This window comes from Oryx dammah, unplaced genomic scaffold, assembly GCF_014754425.2.
Source record: "Oryx dammah isolate SB20612 unplaced genomic scaffold, SCBI_Odam_1.1 HiC_scaffold_5, whole genome shotgun sequence".
NCBI classification, from domain to species: domain Eukaryota; kingdom Metazoa; phylum Chordata; class Mammalia; order Artiodactyla; family Bovidae; genus Oryx; species Oryx dammah.
The window spans coordinates 100,763,553-100,783,032 of NW_024070189.1; the positions used below are offsets into that span (position 1 = coordinate 100,763,553).

General features: G+C 48.3%; 1 protein-coding gene and 1 non-coding gene across 3 annotated transcripts in view; one reads left to right on the forward strand and one right to left on the reverse strand.

Moving 5' to 3' along the window:
• AP1M1 (adaptor related protein complex 1 subunit mu 1) overlaps positions 1-11,286 on the forward strand; it is a 39,187-nt gene extending 27,901 nt beyond the window's left edge. Inside the window, exons 11-13 of one of the 2 annotated variants that reach the window (XR_005721139.1) lie at positions 246-321; positions 476-1,156; positions 11,274-11,286. Coding sequence is in view for 1 of the 2 variants with exons in the window: in XM_040241049.1 (XP_040096983.1) it covers positions 246-321; positions 476-498 (99 nt within the window). In the remaining variant the exon portion in view is untranslated. Of the gene's footprint in view, positions 1-245; positions 322-475; positions 1,259-11,273 lie in introns of those variants that run through there. The other variant, XM_040241049.1, reaches the window with a different exon arrangement.
• LOC120864949 lies at positions 10,300-10,425 on the reverse strand. The gene has a single exon (XR_005721288.1). It is a non-coding gene; the product is annotated as a U6atac minor spliceosomal RNA (small nuclear RNA).
• Positions 11,287-19,480: the final 8,194 nt, after the last annotated feature.

Consider the following 19,480-nt stretch of genomic DNA (forward strand, 5'->3'; position numbering starts at 1 on the left):
CCCTGGGATTGACCCCTTCTCTAGGAATCTGCTAGAGTGTCGTGCCTGCGAGTGCACATCTGGCTCTTGCCACACCTTCTAGAAGCATCTCCACCCTCCCTCAGCCTGAGTGTGATACAGACTAAGGTGCTTCGCCCTCTCCCTCGCCCTCTTGGTCTCAGCCCAGCCCCAGGAGGAATGACTCAGTGGGCAGCCAGGAGCGGGGTGGCGTGTGCATGCTTAGGGCTCTGATGCCTGTGCCGCAGGTGCGTTACCTGAAGATCATCGAGAAGAGTGGCTACCAGGCCTTACCGTGGGTTCGTTATATCACTCAGAACGGAGGTACGTGCGACCCGCCCTTGGGGCAGGTGGGGATTGCTTGAAAGGCCCCTGGTCCAGGGTGGTGCTCAGGGAGCAACCCCAGGGTCAGGGCAGGTGGGGCAGCCCCTCCTCCAGGGTCAGAGCAGACAATGGACACCCCCCTCCCTCTTTCTAGATTACCAGCTCCGGACCCAGTGAGTGGCCGTGGTGGCCCACGCTCCCAGCACGGGGGCTCCCGGTGGAAGCACCTGCCCAGCCTGCTGGAGGGAGGGGCTCCCCTGGACCCTGGCGCCCCTCCAGGCTCTACCCAGGTGCACCTGCTCTGCCACCGCCACGCTCACCTCCCAAGTCCCCTTTTCCCAGAAGAGGCTCATCTTCAAGAGGTCTTGTCTCTCAGTCCCTGAGTCAGTTTAGGGGGAAGGAAAGGCATCTTTCCCTCCAGAAGTCAAATACAGCCTTCTGTGCTGTTCAGCTCCCGGTCACAGAAAGAGTGGGAAGCACTGCCCAGACCGCTCTCTGGCCAGGCTGGCAGGGCCGCCGTCGTGTTGCCATTCTGTTGAACGCTGTGGGTTTATCGAGCATTCCTAGATTTTGTCTCCAGCTGTCGCTGTGTACGTGATCCTCGCTGTCTGTGCCTCCCTCCCCCGTCCTGAAGCTCTCAGGCAGCACTTAGCGAGGACAGGCTTCCCCTTCCTCACCCTCCTCCCCAGTGAGGCTGACACCGGTTCACCCTCCCAGCGCCTGGCACTTCGACTGGAGGCTCCTGGTCTGGAGCTTTGAATAGAGACGCCTTCTCAGGGCCAGCCCGTGCCACATGATGCTGTCACTCAGCCACATCAGTGTTTGTCCCTGGTGGGTGGGGGTCCCAGGCCATCCCCATCTGTGCTTGGACACCGCCGCCCCCAACCCTGTCCATGTTTGTGTCATGAGTACATTAAACTCCATCGGTTAAACATGCCTTCCTTCTGGTGCAGCGTTGTGCTGACTCCTGGGTGCCCAGGAGAGGGGCAGGCTCACAGCAACCTGAGTGTGGCACCAGTTCCTAGGGCCCCTATGTCCCCTGGGGAAGACGGGACCAGGCAATGAGCAAGTAGGGCTACAGAGGGGAGGGCACACGGGCAAACGTTTCCGTCTCGTCTGTGATGACCGTCACAGCCCTCAGCCCTCGGGCCACCAGCAGCCTGCTCCCCTCTGCAGCCCGGTGGTCTTCCTCGAGAGTGTGGTCCTGTGGTCTGCAGCATCAGCATCGCACCGCACATGCAGGTTCACAGGCACCCTCCTTTACCCGCCGTGGCAGTCTCTGGAGATGGGGCAGGGAGACTGGCTAACAGGCTCTGCATGTGATTCATATGTGCACTGGAGTCTGAGGACCACTGCCTGGCCCATAGAGGGGGGTCTCGGCAGGGGCGTGGGCAGAAAACAGCTTGTCTGCTCACTGCAGTCACAGGCCTGCCCCCTCCTGCCTGCAAGGGTTGTGTTTTCCTTTCCCTCTCCCATATCACCCAGCTCCCCCTTGGAGGTCTATTGGGCATCAACCCAAGTGGAGTCTTGATCATCCACCACATGGAGGAAAGAACACTACCCTGGCCCAGGGCTCAGGCCAAAGCCCTTATAGGCACCCTGATGCCCCACCCCTCACTGCCATGCCCGCATCTGCAGCAAGCGCTGGCGGCCCCCTCCAGAAGACCCTGGGGAGCCACATCGTACAAAGAGACAGTGGCCAGAATTTCCCCAAATGAATGAAAATCTTTAAATTCTCAGATTCAGGAAACCAGTGAGCCCAAATCAGAATCAATAAACCTAAGTCTATAACTAAAAAAGATCACAGTCAAAACACAAATCATCAGACACTTAGTGAAGTGTGTAAAAGCAATGCAAAGAAGGTTAAAAACACAGAACACAAAAAAAAGAAAAAAACAGGCTGAGAGCTGGCTTCACGATGGCAACGCTCAGATTGCTCAGAGAAGATGACCAGTCTTGACGACCGACTCTGTGCCCGGCTAAGCTGCAAAAGAACAAAATGAAACGTTCAGCAGTAACAAACCCTCAACAACGTGTGTACGTCAGGGAGATTCAAAGGCTTCCCTGGAGGCTCGGTAGTAAAGAATCCACTTGCCGTTGCAGGAGACGCAGGTTCGATCTCTGATCTGGGAAGATCCCACATGCTGCGGAGCACCACAACTGTTGAGCCTGTGCTCCAGAGCTCCGGAACCGCAACCACTGAAGCAGGTGTGCCGTCGAGCCCATGCTTCGCAATGAGAAAAGCCGCCGCAACGAGAAGCCTGCTGACTGCAACGAAGAGCAGCCTCCACCCTCCGAAACTGGAGAAAAGCCCTCTCACAGCAGCGAAGGCCCAGCACAGCCAAAGGTCTATAAAATTATTTTTAAAAAGGAGATTCAGTGCACGAGGAAGGAAAGAGATGAAGAATGCTGAAAAAACTTGGAAGCCATTGGGAATATCTAAATTATCACTGACTATATATCAAGCAGTCATAATATTGAACAAGTAATGTCTGAGTAATAACCTAAGGAACAACTAAAATTCTGCACAGCATCCTGCAAAGTAAAGGAGATAGGTGGTTGGCATCAGTGGCTCCTAACATCTTTATACTGTTTGGGAGGAAGATGGACTAAAGTCTAAAAAAGCTATGTATCCATGTATAACTCCCAAACCAGTGGTTGGGAAAGGATTTAAAGAAAATTTTAACAAACCAACAGGAGAGAGAAGCATAGGAAAATCAGAATAAATGCAAGTATCCTAAGAATCTTTTAATGATAAACAGCACTTAGAACTGCACCACATGAGATTTCCCTGGTGGTCCAGTGGTTAAGATTCCACACTTACAATGCAGGAATGCAGGGGACACAGGTTTGATCCCTGGTCAGGGAGCTAAGATCCCACATGCCACGCAGCATGGCCCAAAAGAAAAACTGCACCACGGCTTTTCATTCTGTGCCATAGAAACTAAAGTAGATTGTAAAAATAAATCCATGCATTAGGAGCCGTACACATATACGTAGAAGATGAAGCCAGCTCGTTTAAGATGCTGTTAGAGAGGCTGAGCTAAAATCCCAAATCCAGCTCCACCCTGTTTATGAAAGACGTGCTGAGTCACTTCAGTCGTGTCTGACCCTGTGACCCCACGGACTGTAGCCCACTCGTCTCCTCTGTCCATGGGGTTCTCCAGGCAAGGATACTGGAGGCGGTTGTCGTTTTCTCCTCCAGGGGATCTTCCCGACCCAGGGATCAAACCCATGTCTCTTTATGTGGGTTCTTTACCACTAGCGCCACCTGGGAAGCCCATTTGTCAAATACACACCTAAAACATAAGTACACAGCACAGTTAAAAGCAGAAAGATGCTAACATACCAAGATAAATCTCATGCAGTTATATTGATATCAGACCAAACAGACCTCAGGCAAAAAAAAAAAAAAAAAGTGTGACAGACCCTGAAAAGGTTTTCACAAATTTCTAAGAATTCTTAGTATTAGAGTCTGCATTCTCCAAGAAATTCTCAAGAGAATTGAGTTAGAATTAACAACAAATGAATTTTTTTTTACTTTCCAAATATAATTAGCTTTTAAAGAACTCTTCTAAATTACCATGTGTCGAAGAAAATGTAATGGAAATTAGAAAATATTAGTGATTTTTTTTTAATCCGGATGCAGATCACAAAAATGGTCTTACTTTTGAAAATGCATCAACAACTTATGATTTACTTACTCTTCTGAATATAGCATTTCAGTAAAATGTTTACAGAAAAACTAAAACCTTTAAAGCAGCCAGGGGGAAAAATATTAAGTTCAAAAGCGTGACAGTTAGGTAAACAGCTTACTTTACATCAGCAACAAAGGAAGCCAGATGAAAGCAAAGTGACATTCTCAGTGTGCTGAAAGAAAATTGCCCACCCAACAAAAACATTTCAAGACTGAGGTTGAAATAAAAACTTTTTCAGACAAAATCCGTTAGTTTGCCAGCAGCCGACTCACACTAAAGAAAATATTAAATTATATTACTTCAGGCAAGAGGAAAGTAATGGCAGGTCCAGACGCAAGGAGTAAGGAATAAAGTAAATATGTTCAAAAACATAAACCTAGGTTGTGTAAAACAGTGTTTCCTGAAGTTAAGAAAAATGATAGAATTAAAATACACACAAGAAAAAAAAAAAACGTGTCCTGAAGAAGTAAATGGAGTTAGAGTTCCCAGTACATGACTGACGGAGGACAGTGAGAAGCATGGATGGAATCCGCATTTTATAAGCATGCATTATCGTCTCTAAGGGCTCCCCTGTGGCTCAGCTGGTACAGAATCTGCCTGCAACGTGGGACACCTGGGTTCAACCCCGGGGTTGGGAAGATCCCCTGGAGGAGGAAATGGCAACCCACTCTAGTGTTCTTGCCTGGAGAATCCCATGGGCAGAGGAGCCTGGCGGGCCACAGTCCATGGGGTGGCAAAGAGTTGGACTCGACTGTGAACCTAAGCACAGCACACTATATTTGCTAAGGGAATCACTAAAATAATAAAATAATTGCAATTTCCAAATGTTCCGAGGGAAAGCAATGATTTTTTTAAAAACACACACACACACACACACACACACACCCCAACCTAAAAGACAGCCAGACAGTAAATTTAAACCTAGGTTTAAGTGTCAGATCGGTTCCTCCATTAAAATTCCAACTCTATGTTGTTTATAAGAGATGCATCAAAACCGTTAAGATGCAGACAATTTAAAAATAACAGGATGGGGAAAATAACCATAGAAATACCAAAAGAAAGCTGGAATTAAGTTAATATTAGACAACATATATGCTTTAAGGCAAAATCATTGCTGGAGATAAAGAGGGACATCATAATAAAAATAATAAAAGATTTACTTCATTAGGAATATAAAATTTTTTTTAATTTGTGTGACCCTAATAACATGGTCTCAAAATACATAAAGCAGAAATTGACACAACTACAAGGATAGTTAAGTCCACAGTAAAAATGAGCAATTAAAATTCATCTCTCTCAGCAACTGATAGAACAAGTAAACCCAAAGAAGTAAAGAGAATATTTGAACAGTACAATGAATTTTAACTAATGGACCTGTATTTGTGGAACATAGTATTCAGCAACTACAGAATACATTTTCCTTTGAAGCACACACTGTGTTTTAAAGCAAGACTGAAGGAAATAGTCCCTTGGCCAAATGCTGCTTAGTTAGGAATCAATGTTAAAAACAATAATGAGAAAAATCTCCATTCTTTGGGAACGAGTTCTAAATAATCCATTGATCAAGGAAGGAGTTCTAGGAATATTATAGATTTTGAACTGAAAAGTAATGAAAATACTGCATTTCAAAACTTATGCAATGCAGCTAAGCCAACACTTTGAAGGAAATTTGTGGGGCCTTACGTTTATAAATACTAGACATTACAATATATGTTTATGTAATGTATGTTGCATATATGTAACATATAATGCATGCTGCACGCTAAATCACCTCAGTCATGTCCAACTTTTTGTGACCCTATGGACTGTAGCCTGCCAGGCTCCCCTGCCCATGGGATTCTCCAGGCAAGAATACTGGAGGATCTTCCCAACCCAGGGATCGAAGGGCGTCTCTTACGTCTCGTGCACTGTCAGGCAGGTTCTTCACTACTAGTGCCACCTGGGATTCCCATATACTATGACATTGTGTATAAAATGTAAAAGAAAGACTTTTGCAACCTCATGGGCTGTAACCTGCCAGGCTCCTCTGTCCATGGGACTTCCCAGGCGGGAATACTGGAATGGGTGCCTCTTCCTTCTCCAGGGATCTTCCCGACCCAGGGATTGAACCCATGTCTCCTGCACTGGCAGGCAGATTCTTTACCACTGAGCCACCTGGGAAGCCCACTGTATGAAAAGAATGAGCTTAGCATCCATCTCAAAAGTTAGAAAACGAATAAAATAAACCTACTAGCACAGAAAGGAAATAACATAGAACAGATATAAGGGAGATAGAAAGCTTTCAATAAAGAGAATCAACAAAACAAGTTGGCTATTTAAAACTGAAGATCTTCCAGAAATTTTGAGCAAGATAAAGGCACTAAGGCTATTATTGGAAATGGGGAGAAGCATTATTACAGCTTAAAAGTATTAAAAAGACAAGCGCAGGGCATGTGCCACTTCACAAAGACACTCAGTCCACTTTCTGCCCACCAAGTTATGTGCCCGGCTCAGACTTCATCCACACTGGAGAGAGGTATGTTTTTCTGATCCTCCTGAATTAAGCCATATGGGCAAGAAGAGCACTGGATAAGGAGAGACTATGAACAACTTTATGCAAGCAAACTTGAAAATTTTAGATACCTTGGATGAATTCCTGGAGCTCAAAAGAAATTAAAATCTAAATAGTCCTATAACTACTAAAGAAACTAAGCTAGTCAGAACTCCAAATCCATATGACTTTATTGGGAAAGTTCTACCAAGCATTCAAGGAAAAAAAAAAGAATTTCACAAACTCCCCCAAAGAATAAATACAAAACACTCATTTTATGAGACTAGCATGTCCCTGAAGCAATATAAGACAAGAAAATTATAATCTCTCTTAGTGAGATTAGATGTGACCGTAGATGTGTGGAAATCCTAAATCAAATTACAGGGGCTTGGGGGCACGCGTAGAGTTGGCATTGTATAGAAAGGACATACTGTTTTGACTAAATTCAGGTTAAGTCCTGGGAAGGCAAAGTTCGCTTCATACTGGAAAATCCATCCACTGTCTTAAAAAAAAATAAGGGAGGAAAGCATATGTGATCATTTCAGTAGGTAGGTGCAGGTAAAGTATTTGATAAAATTAAACATCCATTCATGATTTAAATGAATAAACAACCTTTAAGCAAACTACAGGGCTTCCCTGGTGGCTCAGTGGTAAAGAACCCACCTAGAGACACAGGAGACGCGGGTTTGATCCCTGGTCGGAAAGATCCCCTGGAGGAGGAAATGGCAACCTACCCCAGTACTCTTGCCCAGGAAATGTCATGGACAGAGAAGCCTGGTGGGCTACAGTCCATGGGGTCCCAGAGTCCGACATGAGTGAGCACAGGCATGAAGCAAACTACGACTAAAGTGAAAGTGAAGTTGCTCAGTCGTGTCCGACTCTTAGCGACCCCATGGACTGCCACAACCAAGCAACGGTGACAAATGAAGCCCCTAGGGTTAAACTTAAAGAACTATCCAAGATCTGCATGGGGACTTCACGCAGGTCATTAGAACCTCCTGGAGAAGGGAATGGCAACCCACTCCAGTATTCTTGCAAGGAGAATTCCATGGACAGAGGAGCCTGGTGTGTCCATGGGGTGGCCAAGAGTCTGACACGACTGAGTGCCTAACACACACACACATGGTTAGATATACCCTAAGTACAGAGTCGAAATATCAAAGACACCAACACCCTTGTGGGTTCTCAAAGAGTCGGGCTCAACTTACCGACTAAATAGCAACGGCAACACTTCTTGTGGAAGGCAGAGAGTACTTCCCCCCGCCCCGGCTCGATGCCCACGTTCTAATACATCAAATCTATGAATATGTTAAGTTATATGGCAGAGGGGAGTTAAGTTTGCCAATGGGCTTGATTGCTAATCAGCTGACCTCAGTAGAGAGATTGCCTTGAATAACCTAGGTGAGCCCAACATAATTATAGTCCTTAAATGTGGAAGAAAGTGGCAGTGTGAGAAGGACTCTGCCTAGTGTTGCTGGGTTTTGAAGATGGAGGAAGGGGTCAGGGGCCAAGGACACAGGCAGCCTCTAGAAGCTAGAAACACTGAGGAGACATATTCTCCTCTAGAGACCCCCGAAAGGATACTTTCCTGCTGATAACCTTGCTTGTTAGCCGTAAGACCCATTTTAGACATCTGACCTCCAGAACTGTTATGTTCATCCATCTGTGTTGTTTTAACCTGGTAATTTGTTACCACAGCAATAAGAAACTAATACACTCCTCAAGTTGAATTATAGATTAAATGCATTTCCCAATAAAATCTCAATCAGGTTTCTGTGATACTTGACAAACGAATTCGGAAATGGACATAGAAGGACTTCTCTGGTAGTCCAGTGGATTAGAATCCACCTGCCAGTGCAGGGGACATGGGTTCAATCCCTGGTCTGGGAAGATTCCTCATGGCTTGGAGCAACCAAGCCCATGGGCCACAAGTACTGAAGCGCACACACTGTAAAGCCCGTGCTCCACAACGAGGAATTCACTGCTATGAGAAGCTCCCACTTGTGCAGCTAGTGAGGAGCCCCCATTTGCAGCAACTGGAGAAAGCCCAGTGCATCCAAAAATTAACTAATTAAATGTACATAGAAGATCAAAGGGCCAAGAAGAGGAATCTTGAAAAAGAATAAGATGGGATGGCTTTCTTAGCTGGGCACTAAGACCTACTCGGGCTTCCCTGGTGGCTCAGAGGTTAAAGCGTCTGCCTGCAATGCAGGAGACCCGGGTTCGATCCCTGGGTCGGGAAGATCCCCTGGAGAAGGAAATGGCAACCCACTCCAGTACTCTTGCCTGGAGTATCCCATGGAGGGAGGAGCCTGGTAGGCTACAGTCCACAGGGTTGCAAAGAGTCGGACGCGACTGAGCGACTTCACTCACTCACTCAAGACCTACTCAGTGAGCAGTGATTCAGACACAAAACAACATAGACAGTGTGATTCCTTTGGGATGAAGTTTAAAAACAGGCTTAACCTGAACTATATTCTTCAGGGATGTTTCTAGAGTAAGGGGAAACCTCTAAAGAGTGGGATGAAGATCAAGTCAGAGCACAGCTACCTGGGGGAGCAGGGAGGAGAGGAGAAGGACCAGACGGTGTGGGTTGGGATGCTGGCCATATTCTATTTCTTTTTTTAATTTATTTTTAATTGGAGGATAATTGCTTTACAACGTTGTGTTGATTTCTGCCATACATCAGCATGAATCAGCCATAGGTATACATATGTGCCCTGCCTCTTGAATCTCCCTCCCACCTTCCACACCTCCAGGTTGTCACAGAGCCCTGGGTGGAGCTCCTGTGTTATACAGCAGCTTCCCATTAGCTATTTTACATATAGTAATATAAATATATTTCAATGCTACTCTCTCAATTTGTCCCACCCTCTCCTGCCCCCACTGTGTTCATAATCTCTTCTCTATATCTGAGTCTCTATTTCTACCCTGCAGATGGGTTCGTCAGTACTATTTTTTCTAGATTCCATATATATGCATTAATATACGATATTTGTTTTTTCTCTTTCTGACTTACTTCACTCTGTAATAACAGGCTCTGGGTTCATCCACCTCACTCAAGCTGACTCAAATTCATTCCTTTTTTATGGCTGAGTAATATTCCATTGTGTATATGCACCACCACTTCTTTGTCCATCCATCTGTAGGCGGACATCTAGGTCGCTTCCTGTCCTGGCTGCAGTAAATAGTACTGCAGTGAACACTGGACATGTGTCTTTTTCAATGATGGTTTTCTTGGAGTTTGCTCAGTTGTGGGATTGTTGGATCATGTGGTCATTTTATTTTTAGTTTTTAAAGAAATCTCATACTATTCTCTATAGTGGCTGTATCAGTTTACATTCCCACCAACAGTGCAAGAGGGTTCCCTTTTCCCCACATCCTCTCCAGCACATATTGTTTATAGATTTTTTTGATGATGGCTGTTCTGACTGGTGTGAGGTGATACCTTATTGTGGTTTTGATTTGCATTTCTCTAATAAGTGGTGCTGAGCATTTTTTTCGTGTGTTTATTAGCCATCTGTATGTCATCTTTGGAGAAAAATCTGTTTAGATCTTCTACCCACTTTTTGACTGGGTTGTTTGTTTTTCTGATATTGAGCTGCATGAGCTGCTTATATATATTTTGGAGATTACTCCTATGTCAGTCGCTTCATTTGCAATTATTTTCTCCCATTCTGGGGGTTGTCATTTCATCTTGTTTATGGTTTCCTTTGCTGTGCAAAAACTTTTAAGTTTAATCAGGTCCAATAAAAATAGTGGATAGGTGCCATGAAGTAGGAGGCAATGACTTAATGGTATGGATATTGTCAGGCCCAAGGGCCTCTTCCATCCTTGTTAAAGGGAGTGCTAACCTTCTTTCCTTTCATACAACACCATATTCTATTTCTCAAGTGGGTGGTGGTAACACAGATGTTTGCCTCATAATTCTCTTAAATTGTACGTTTTTAAAGGAACGTTACAAGTATAATATTATAATCCCCCCAATTTAATGTATTAAAATCAGATGACTCTAATTCCAGGCAATCAAAATAGTGGGAAGCTCCCCAGTTCATTCTTTGAAGGAGCCAGCACTTGAATACTCAAAACAAGTTAAAGATAGAAAAAAAAGGCGACTGTAGACGAGCCTTAGTTTAGAGCTTGCAAACAGAATATTAGCAATCAGAATTGAGCGGTGGTCAGTATTACAACATGACTAAGCAGGGTTTACTCTTAGGAAAATCTTTCCACAGAGTCTAATTGAGCCACATAACTCATCCCACCACCAGACTGAACCACATCAGTAAATTTGGGAAAGGAATACTTAGATACAGCAGACATTTATAACAAGAACAGGTGTAGGAGTAGTCAGAAGCTACTTCCCATTCACAAAGGAGCCCCATTCACCATCAAGCGTGAGAAAGTGCTTCCCAGGTGGCGCTAGTGGTAAAGAATCCACCTGCCAGCGCAGGAGACATAAGAGATGCGGGTTCCATCCCTGGGTCAGGAAGCCCCCCTGGAGGAGGGCACGGCAACCCACTCCAGGATTCTTGCCTGGAGAATTCCATGGACAGGGGAGCCTGGCGAGCTGCAGTCCATGCGGTCACAAAGAGTCAGACACCACTGAGCATCTAAACACGCACATCAGAGAGTGCTCATCTTGGAGTTCCTTGGAGGTTCTTTGCTTCTTGAGGCACAGAAGGAAAGTTGTGTTAATGGCCTTCCCTGGCAGGAGCTCACAGCAGGGAAGAAGGGCCAGGAATCAATACCCCCACAAGCCCCTTGAGATTTCATAGCCCCGGCTCAGAAATGCTGAATTTTAATTGCGTGCTCAGTCGCTGAGTGCAGTGGTGTCTGATTCTTCGAGACCACATGCACTATAGCCCTCGAGGCTCCTCTGTCCGTGGGATTTTTCAGGCAAGAATCCTGGAGCAGGTTGCCATTTCCTCCTCCAGGGTATTGTCCTGACCCAGGGATATAACCTGCATCTGCTGCTTGGCAAGCTGATTCTTTACCACTGAGCCATCTGGGAAGCCCGAATTTTCATTAATTTTAATTAACTTAAAGTAACGACGCCATTGTTTTCCCCTGGCCCAGGCCCAAATTCCATCACAGACCCCCCATGCCCCTCACATAAGCACAAACGGTCCAAGAACACTCACCGCGGCTGTGTAAGAGCTCACAGTGGAAAACAATTAAATGGGAACCAGTGGGATGATGGCAGAACAGTTGTCAATTCATCCAGGCGAATATTCTGCTCACTCAGTGATCGGCCCAGGGCTGGGAATGCTAACACACCTCTCAGCTCCGCCCAGTAGTCTTACCAAAGTTGACCGTTTGCCCAGCCTGGGATTCTGCCATTCCACCCCCGGGCACTCACCCCAGACAAGTGAGCACACAAAAGACAGGGGCTCCAAAGTTCACAGCAGCCTGGCACACGACAGCTCCAGACTAGAAGCTCAAGGAGTGGATGCGCCACACGATGGAAGAGTTGCAGGAACAACAAAGCCACAAGAGCTCACACACAGCATCACAGAACCAGCCCACCCCCAGAAGCAGCAGCCGCTGGGGCCAGGAGGCCACTGACCGGGCGGAACCTTCTGGAATGATGGGAGATGCATCTCTACATAGTCACCTGGGCCCCGCTTACGGGCAGGCAGCTCACGTGCACTGAAGACGTGCACTTTGAACACTTGGTGTACACGCGCTGTACCTCAGTTTTTCAAAGCTTGAAAACCAACGGAAAATACTAACAGCTAGAAATCTATCAACCTTGTTGATGAAATGAGCAAACCGCAGGAGGATGTGTCCTCCCCCCCCCCCGCCATTCATACAAAGTTTAAAATCACGTAAAACAGCACTGGTTCATGTGCTCAGTCACATTCGACTCTCTGAGACCCCGTGGACTGTAGCCCTCCAGGCTCTTTTGTCCATGGGATTCTCCAGGCAAGAATACTGGAGTGGGTTGCCATGCCCTCCTCCAGGGGATCTTCCCCACCCAAGGAACGAACCCACGTCTCCTGCACTGGCAGGCAGATTCTCCAGCACCAGTACCACCTGGGAAGCCCTGTGGCCACATAGTATATAATGAAATGCAAAACCATATAAGGGAAAGACTGGGGCTTCCTTGGCTCAGATGGTAAAGAATCTGCCTGCAATTCGGGAGACCCAGGTTGGGTCCCTGGGTTAGGAAGAGCCCCTGGAGAAGGGAATGGAATGGGAATGGCAACCTACTTCAGTATTCTTGCCTGGGAAATCCCATGGACAGAGGAGTATGGCAGACTACAGTCCATGGGGTCGCAAAGAGTCAGACACAATTGAGCGACTAACACACACAAGAGAAAGACTAACTCCAAATTCTAGACAACAGCACCGTCTGGGGCAGGGAGAGGAATGTCCAGGGCTGAGCTGGGGACCATGAACCTCAACTGCAATTGTCAAGTTTTATTTCTTCTGGTCAGCGATGCATACATGTTAAACTATCACCAGTGTTTTTGTGACAAGGCTAGGATCACTCTTTTTTTTTTTTAATTTACTTTTGGTTGTGCTGGGTCTTCGTTGCTGCTCACAGGTTTTCTCTAGTTGCGAGAAAGGCAGAGAGCAGGCTCGGTAGTTGTGGCTCAGGGGCTACATTCCTCCTTGACATGTGGAATCTTCCCAGACCAGGGCTTGAACCCACATCCTCTGCTTTGGCAGGCGGATTCTTATCCACTGCACCACCAGGGAAGTCCCCTAAGATCAGTCTCAATAAAGACTATAATTGAGATCATGACCCACCCTTGCTTAAAATCCTGCCATGGCTCCCCAGTGCCCTCAGAGTAAGACCGTCCCTCTTGGCCTGAGTGTCTGGCCCCATTCCGTCTAAATTTCCACTCTTGCCCTCCTCCCTTGTGTTCTTTCCATCCCCGCATCCCTGCCCCACATTTGTCTCCACCTCGGAGCCCGTGAACTCGCTATTCCCTCTGCCTTGTGTACCCATCTCTCGGCCACCTCTTTCCTGACACAGCTTAACTCAAATCTCAACTTCCCCCAGCCACGCCAGCTTGTTCCTACAAACAGTAGTTCTTTGTTCCACATTTCCTGTGTCCCCAATCTGCCTAGAAGCCCCCTGAAGGGAAGGATCCCCTGTCTGGTTTATCCTTGCTGTGTCCCCAGGGTCCAGGGCAGTACTGAGCTGAGTTTCAAGCCTGTGGACACTCCCACAAAGCTCTGCCAGTTGTGACCACCAGGAGGCACCCACAAGTCATAAGTAAATGCTTGGGTACCTTCGAATAGGGCAGGTCCAAGGCCACAGAGAAAGGTGGGCGGGTACAGACCTGGGGATGGGAAGGATCAGACCCTCTCTGAGCACAGAGCTGCCCCCAAACACCTGTTATCCTGTATGGGGGATTCTCATTCAGCCTGAGCAGGACAGATGTAGAAACTGAGGCTTGGGTATGTCCTAGGTGGAGAAGGCAATGGCAACCCACTCCAGCACTCTTGCCTGGCAAATCCCATGGACGGAGGAGCCTGGTAGGGTGCAGTCCATGGGGTCGCTAAGGACTGAGTGACTTCACTTTTGCTTTTCACTTTCATGCATTGGAGAAGGAAATGGCAACCCACTCCAGTATTCTTGCCTGGAGAATCCCAGGGACAGGGGAGCCTGGTGGGCTGCTGTCTATGGGGTCGCACAGAGTCGGACACAACTGAAGCGACTTAGCAGCAGCAGCAGAAAGGTCTCAGGTTCTGACTGCTCCCTAATTGCCTGGTTATGCCCTCTTTGCCCCTGATGGATGGAGGGTGGGCAGAGTCGCTGGGGACTCTGATCTCAGGTAGTGCCTGTGATACCCACTGAGCAGTCTGTCCTGGCTAGAAGGATCAAGTCAGGGCCACCAAGGGCTCAGGCTGACTCTCCCAAACTCAGGGGAACTTAGCTCATGTAGGTGGCCCAGTACCTGCCTGAACCTCGCAGCCCTGCTGTACACATGGGGAAACTGAGGCCCAAAGACAGGCTGGAGCAGTCCCCAGGGCACCAGGACTGCACATGTCCCCTATACCCAGCGCTGCCCCCTGGGGGCATGGGGGGCTCCTGGGGAGAGCAGGCAGGGTACCCCTCACCCGCTTCCTTCCAGCCACTCAACAGATGGGGAACTGGGTCTGTGGCTCATTCAGGCTCACCGGGGAGCCCCGGTCCAAAGCCAAGCCTTGCCGTGTGACCTCAAGCAGACTCCTGACCCTCTCTGGGCCTGTGTCCATGACCACATGGAGCTTCTACATGCCATTTTGTTAGAAGAAAGTGAGTTCTGGGTTGTTGTCCACCAAGTAGGAATGACTCGTTGCCCTTTCCTAGGGGCCAAGATCCTTTGAGAAGGTGTAAGACCTTGGTGTTACCAATTCACTGTTTGTGTGTGTGTGTGTGCTGTATGCTCAATCACATCTGACTCTTTCAACCCCATGGACTGTAGCCCACCAAGCTCCTCTGTCCATGGCATTTTCCAAGCAAGAATACTGGAGCGGGTTGCCGTTTCCTCATGCAGGGGATCTTCCCTACCCAGGGACTGAACCTGAGTCTCCTGCGTTGGCAGGCAGTGCTGTTTTCTCAGCTGAGGTGAAGTTCACATAACCTATCACCATTCACACAACCCTTTTGAAGTGGGTGATCCCATGGCACCTGGCGCATCCACAGTACTATGCGGAAACAACTAACACAAAAGGAAACCCCTGTATGCGTAATAGCTGATCTTTCAGCAGAATCTCTCCAAGCCAGAAGGGAACGGCAGGATGTATTCAAAGTGCTGAAAGGGAAAAATCTACAACCAGGATTACTCTACCTGGCAAGGACTTCCTTCAAAATTGATGGAGAAATGAAAAGCTTTACAGAGAAGCAAAAGTTAAGAGAATTCACCACCACCAAGCCAGCTTTACAACAAATGCTGAAGGGACTCCTGTAGGCAGAAAACATAAGAGAGGGGGAAAAACCTACAGAAATAAATCCAAAGCAATTAAGAAAATGCCAATAGGAACACATATATCAATAATTACTTTAAATGTAAATGGATTAAACACTTCAACCAAAAGGCACAGACTGGCTGAAAAACAAGACCCATATGTATGCTGTCAACAGAAGACCGGCTTCAGACCAGAGATCCATACAGACTGAAAGTGAGAGGATGGAAAAAGATCCTCCTTGCAAATGGAGCTCAAAAGAGCCTGGATAGCAATTCTCGTATCAGACAAAAGAGACCTTAAAATAAAGAATATCATAAGCGATAAGGAAGGACACTAACACAGCTCACAAGGACCTAGAGGAAACAGAGTGAGAGGCAAACAACTTTGTGCAACCACAGCCTCTGTCGGATCCCAGAACTTTCTCCACCCCAAGTGGAAACCTGTCCCCGTGAGTAGTCACTCCCACCCTCCGCCCTCAGGCCCTGGCAGCCACCGACCTGCTTCCCGTCTCGGTGGCTTCACCTGTTCTCTTCATTTCACTTAGACGGAATCACGCACTGTGCGGTCTTTTGTATCTGGCTGCTTTTACCCGGCATGCTGCTTTCGAGACACATCCACATTGAAGTGTGTGTCACTGCTTTCTATGGCAGAATAATATTCCATTGGGTGGACTTACTCATCTGTCGACGGATACTTGAGTTGTTTCCACGTTTTGGCTAAGGGGAATTGTGCTCTTAATAACATGGGTGTGAAAATATCTATTTGCATCCTTGCCTTCAGTTCTTTTGGTTATGTAGCTAGGACTGGAACTTCTGGATCATAAGGTAATTCCATGTTTTTTTGAGGCATTTAATTGGTTTTTTTTATAAGACTAAAAGGTCATGGCTCTTGGCCAAACTGGGAATATCATGCTTGGACATTTCCAGCAGGTTCTTTTCAGTAATCACTGCCCAGCCTCCTTACCCCAGCAAATCTCGTGTATGTTAGGTGCTGTCCAAATTGTTTTTGCCTGTGTGTGCTTAGTCATGTCTGACTCTTTGCGACCTCGTGGACTACAGCCTGCCAGGCTCCTGTGTCCATGGAATTCTCCAGGCAAGAATACTGGAGCGGGTTGCCGTTTCCTCCTCCAGAGGATCTCCCTGACCCAGGGATCAAAACCGGGTCTCCTGCATTGCAGGCAGATTCTTTACCATCTGAGTTTTTAATGGCTGTATATATTTACCTTTGGATTGAGAGATACACAGAAATTCGTGCCAAATACTCAGATCTGAGGTGTGCAGCCTCATGCATTTTTTACTCTGTGGATGTTCAAATTGACACATAACAGCCCTCCATCCCCTGGTCAGTATCTCCCAGAAGGAACTATCCTGTTGGCCAACACCATTGGTTTATTTTGCCTGTTCTTGAACTTCAGATGCACAGACTCACACCATGTGTCCTGTTTGGGATCTGTCCACTTTTGCTCATCATATCCTTTTTCTTTGCTGTATACTGTCCCACAGCACAACTGTGGGATATCAACAACTCAGCGGTTCATTGGCTCACTCCTGTCCCTGGACGTTTGGTTTGTGTTTAGAGCTGCTCCGAGCACATGTGCCCAGGTCTTGTGGCTGCTGCATGTCTTCATTTCTTGTGGGTAAATACTGAAGGGTGTGATGTCTCGGTTATAGAGGAAGGGGAGACCTCTGCTCCGTGGACACTGCCCCACCATCTTGCAAAGTGTCTGGACCTTTACCTCCCACAGCAGTGAGTGAGAGTTCCATCTGCTCCACGTCTTCAGCAGCACTTAGGGACCAGTCTTTTCCATTTCATGCCTGCAGGTGGGGCTGTGGTTCATGCATGTCCCAGCTCCACTGCACTGGGACTCTGCCCACCAGATTTTTTTTTTTAATATATTTACTTATTTGGCTGCCCCGGGTCTTAGCTGAGACACATGGGAACTTTGATCTTCACTGTGGCATGCAAGTTGTGGCATACAAGATCTCTAGTTGTGGCATGTTGGGGTCAAGTTCCCTGACCAGGGACCAAGCCCAGGCTCCCTGCATTGGGAGCCCAGAGTCTCAGCCGTTGGCCCACCAGGGAAGTCCCTGCCCACTGGGTTCTATGCTCCCCTCTGGGAAGTACAGGAGTGCAGACCACACCCACATTTTTGAAACCTGGGGGGGCCTCTGTCCTTGGCTTCCAGGCCACCATCTCCTTCTGTGTTTTGTCTACCCCTGTTTCTTCTCCATTCCCTCAGGGGATCCTCTATCTCAGCTTGATCTGGAAACAAAGTCTCCAGGTCCTCCCTCCTCGCAGGAAATGACCACAGAGTCAAGGGATCCCCAGAAGGACTCAACATTCTACTTTGCCTCCTTGGCCTGAGTGAGCAATTGCCCAGCCAACTCAAGGCACAAATGGGAACGTAAAGAGCGTGTATCACTGACTCTCCTGCCCTTTTCACCTCCCTAATCTCAGCTCTCCCGCTCCTCCCCTCACCTCCCATCCCCACCTAGCCTAAGCCCCTGCATCTCCACCATCTCCACCGGACGAGCTGAGCTCCTGACACAACCTCCCATACCTGGCACTTCCCTCTTGTCCAACCCACACCAAAGTGATGCTTCTAAGACCACATGTGGCCCCCCTTAGGTATTCAGATAGCTTCTCAGCATCGGTCCCTTGCCTAGGCCCTCAGGTGCGTACCTACTGGATCTGGCTCCTCTGACCTCTCCTGCCTCTCCTCCCACACTCATTCATTCATTCATTCATTTGGGCATTTATTGAGCACCTGCTGTGTACCAGGCCTCATTCTCAATGCAGAGAGGGAACTGTACCAGACCAAAAAACCTCTGCTCTGGAGAGCTTGAGGTAGGGGGCAGGGACAACGGTTATCTCCATGCTCGCAGCATGTGGGGGGCTGTGTGAGGGCAGGGACGCCTCAGCCTGGCAGGGGGTGGGGAGACATCCCCGGGGAACTCAGGAGAGGCCGAGACTGGGCGTGGCAGGGAGAACAAAGACCAGGAGCCCCCGGAGAAGGGGATAGGGGGCCCCAGAGAGGTTGAGGTTTTCCCCTGGTGGCTGATGGGAGAGCGGCGAACCCAGGCAGGAGGAGGGAGGTGGGGAGGCCAGAGGTGCTGGACGATGGAGAGAAGAGGGCGGATTTGGAGTGTGGCCCGAGAGCCAAGAGGGCCTGAGGACACGGGACTGTGGGATGGGGAGGGTGCGGGGGTGATGACGGCATGGAGAGACTTCCCACAGTCTCTGGGCAGCAGACACCCCTGAGCGGGAGAGGCACTTCCTCAAAATTGCCACATACGCACGTGTGCATGTGCACACACACACACACACACACACACGGATGCATCACACACACATGCGTACACACCCAGAGACACATGCAAAGCACAGATATACACACGACAGACACAGAGAGACACACCTGCAGCACAGATACACAGAAGGACACACACACACAGCTCACACCTACAAGACACGGGCACACATTCACCCTCTCCAACCCAGCGTTTAAGGGACAATGCTTTCTGCCCCTCTCTCTCCCGGCCAGGGCCTCCAGCTCCCCCTGGCAGGGCCAGGCCAGGTGCTGGAGTCACTGAGGCAAAGGGCCCCCCCCTGCCGCTCAGCCCCAGCCCAATCCTGACCACACGCTGTGTGTCCTGCTCTGTCCCCCACAGTGGGAGCTCCTCAGGGCACAGGGCAGGTGTGGGAGGGGCGGCCAATGCCTACTGAACAAATGGGTCTTGGTTCCCAAGCCGCTCTGCCGTGCTGTTGCCCCATACTCTGCTATCCTCAAAGCAGGATTCCCCCCTCCCCAACTCCTTATCAGTTCCGCCTCATCCCTTCACTAGCCAGACACACACCCCATCTCAGAGAGGTCAGGGATGAGCCAGAAGAAGGAAAGAGCTGGGAGGCCCAATGGCAAAGCAGGATCTCCTTGGGAGATCTGAGAGGGCTGCCTGGAGGAGAGGGCGCTTGAGCTGGGTTTTGTAGGATGAGCTGGAGCTTGGCAGGCAGATGATTTGGGGGG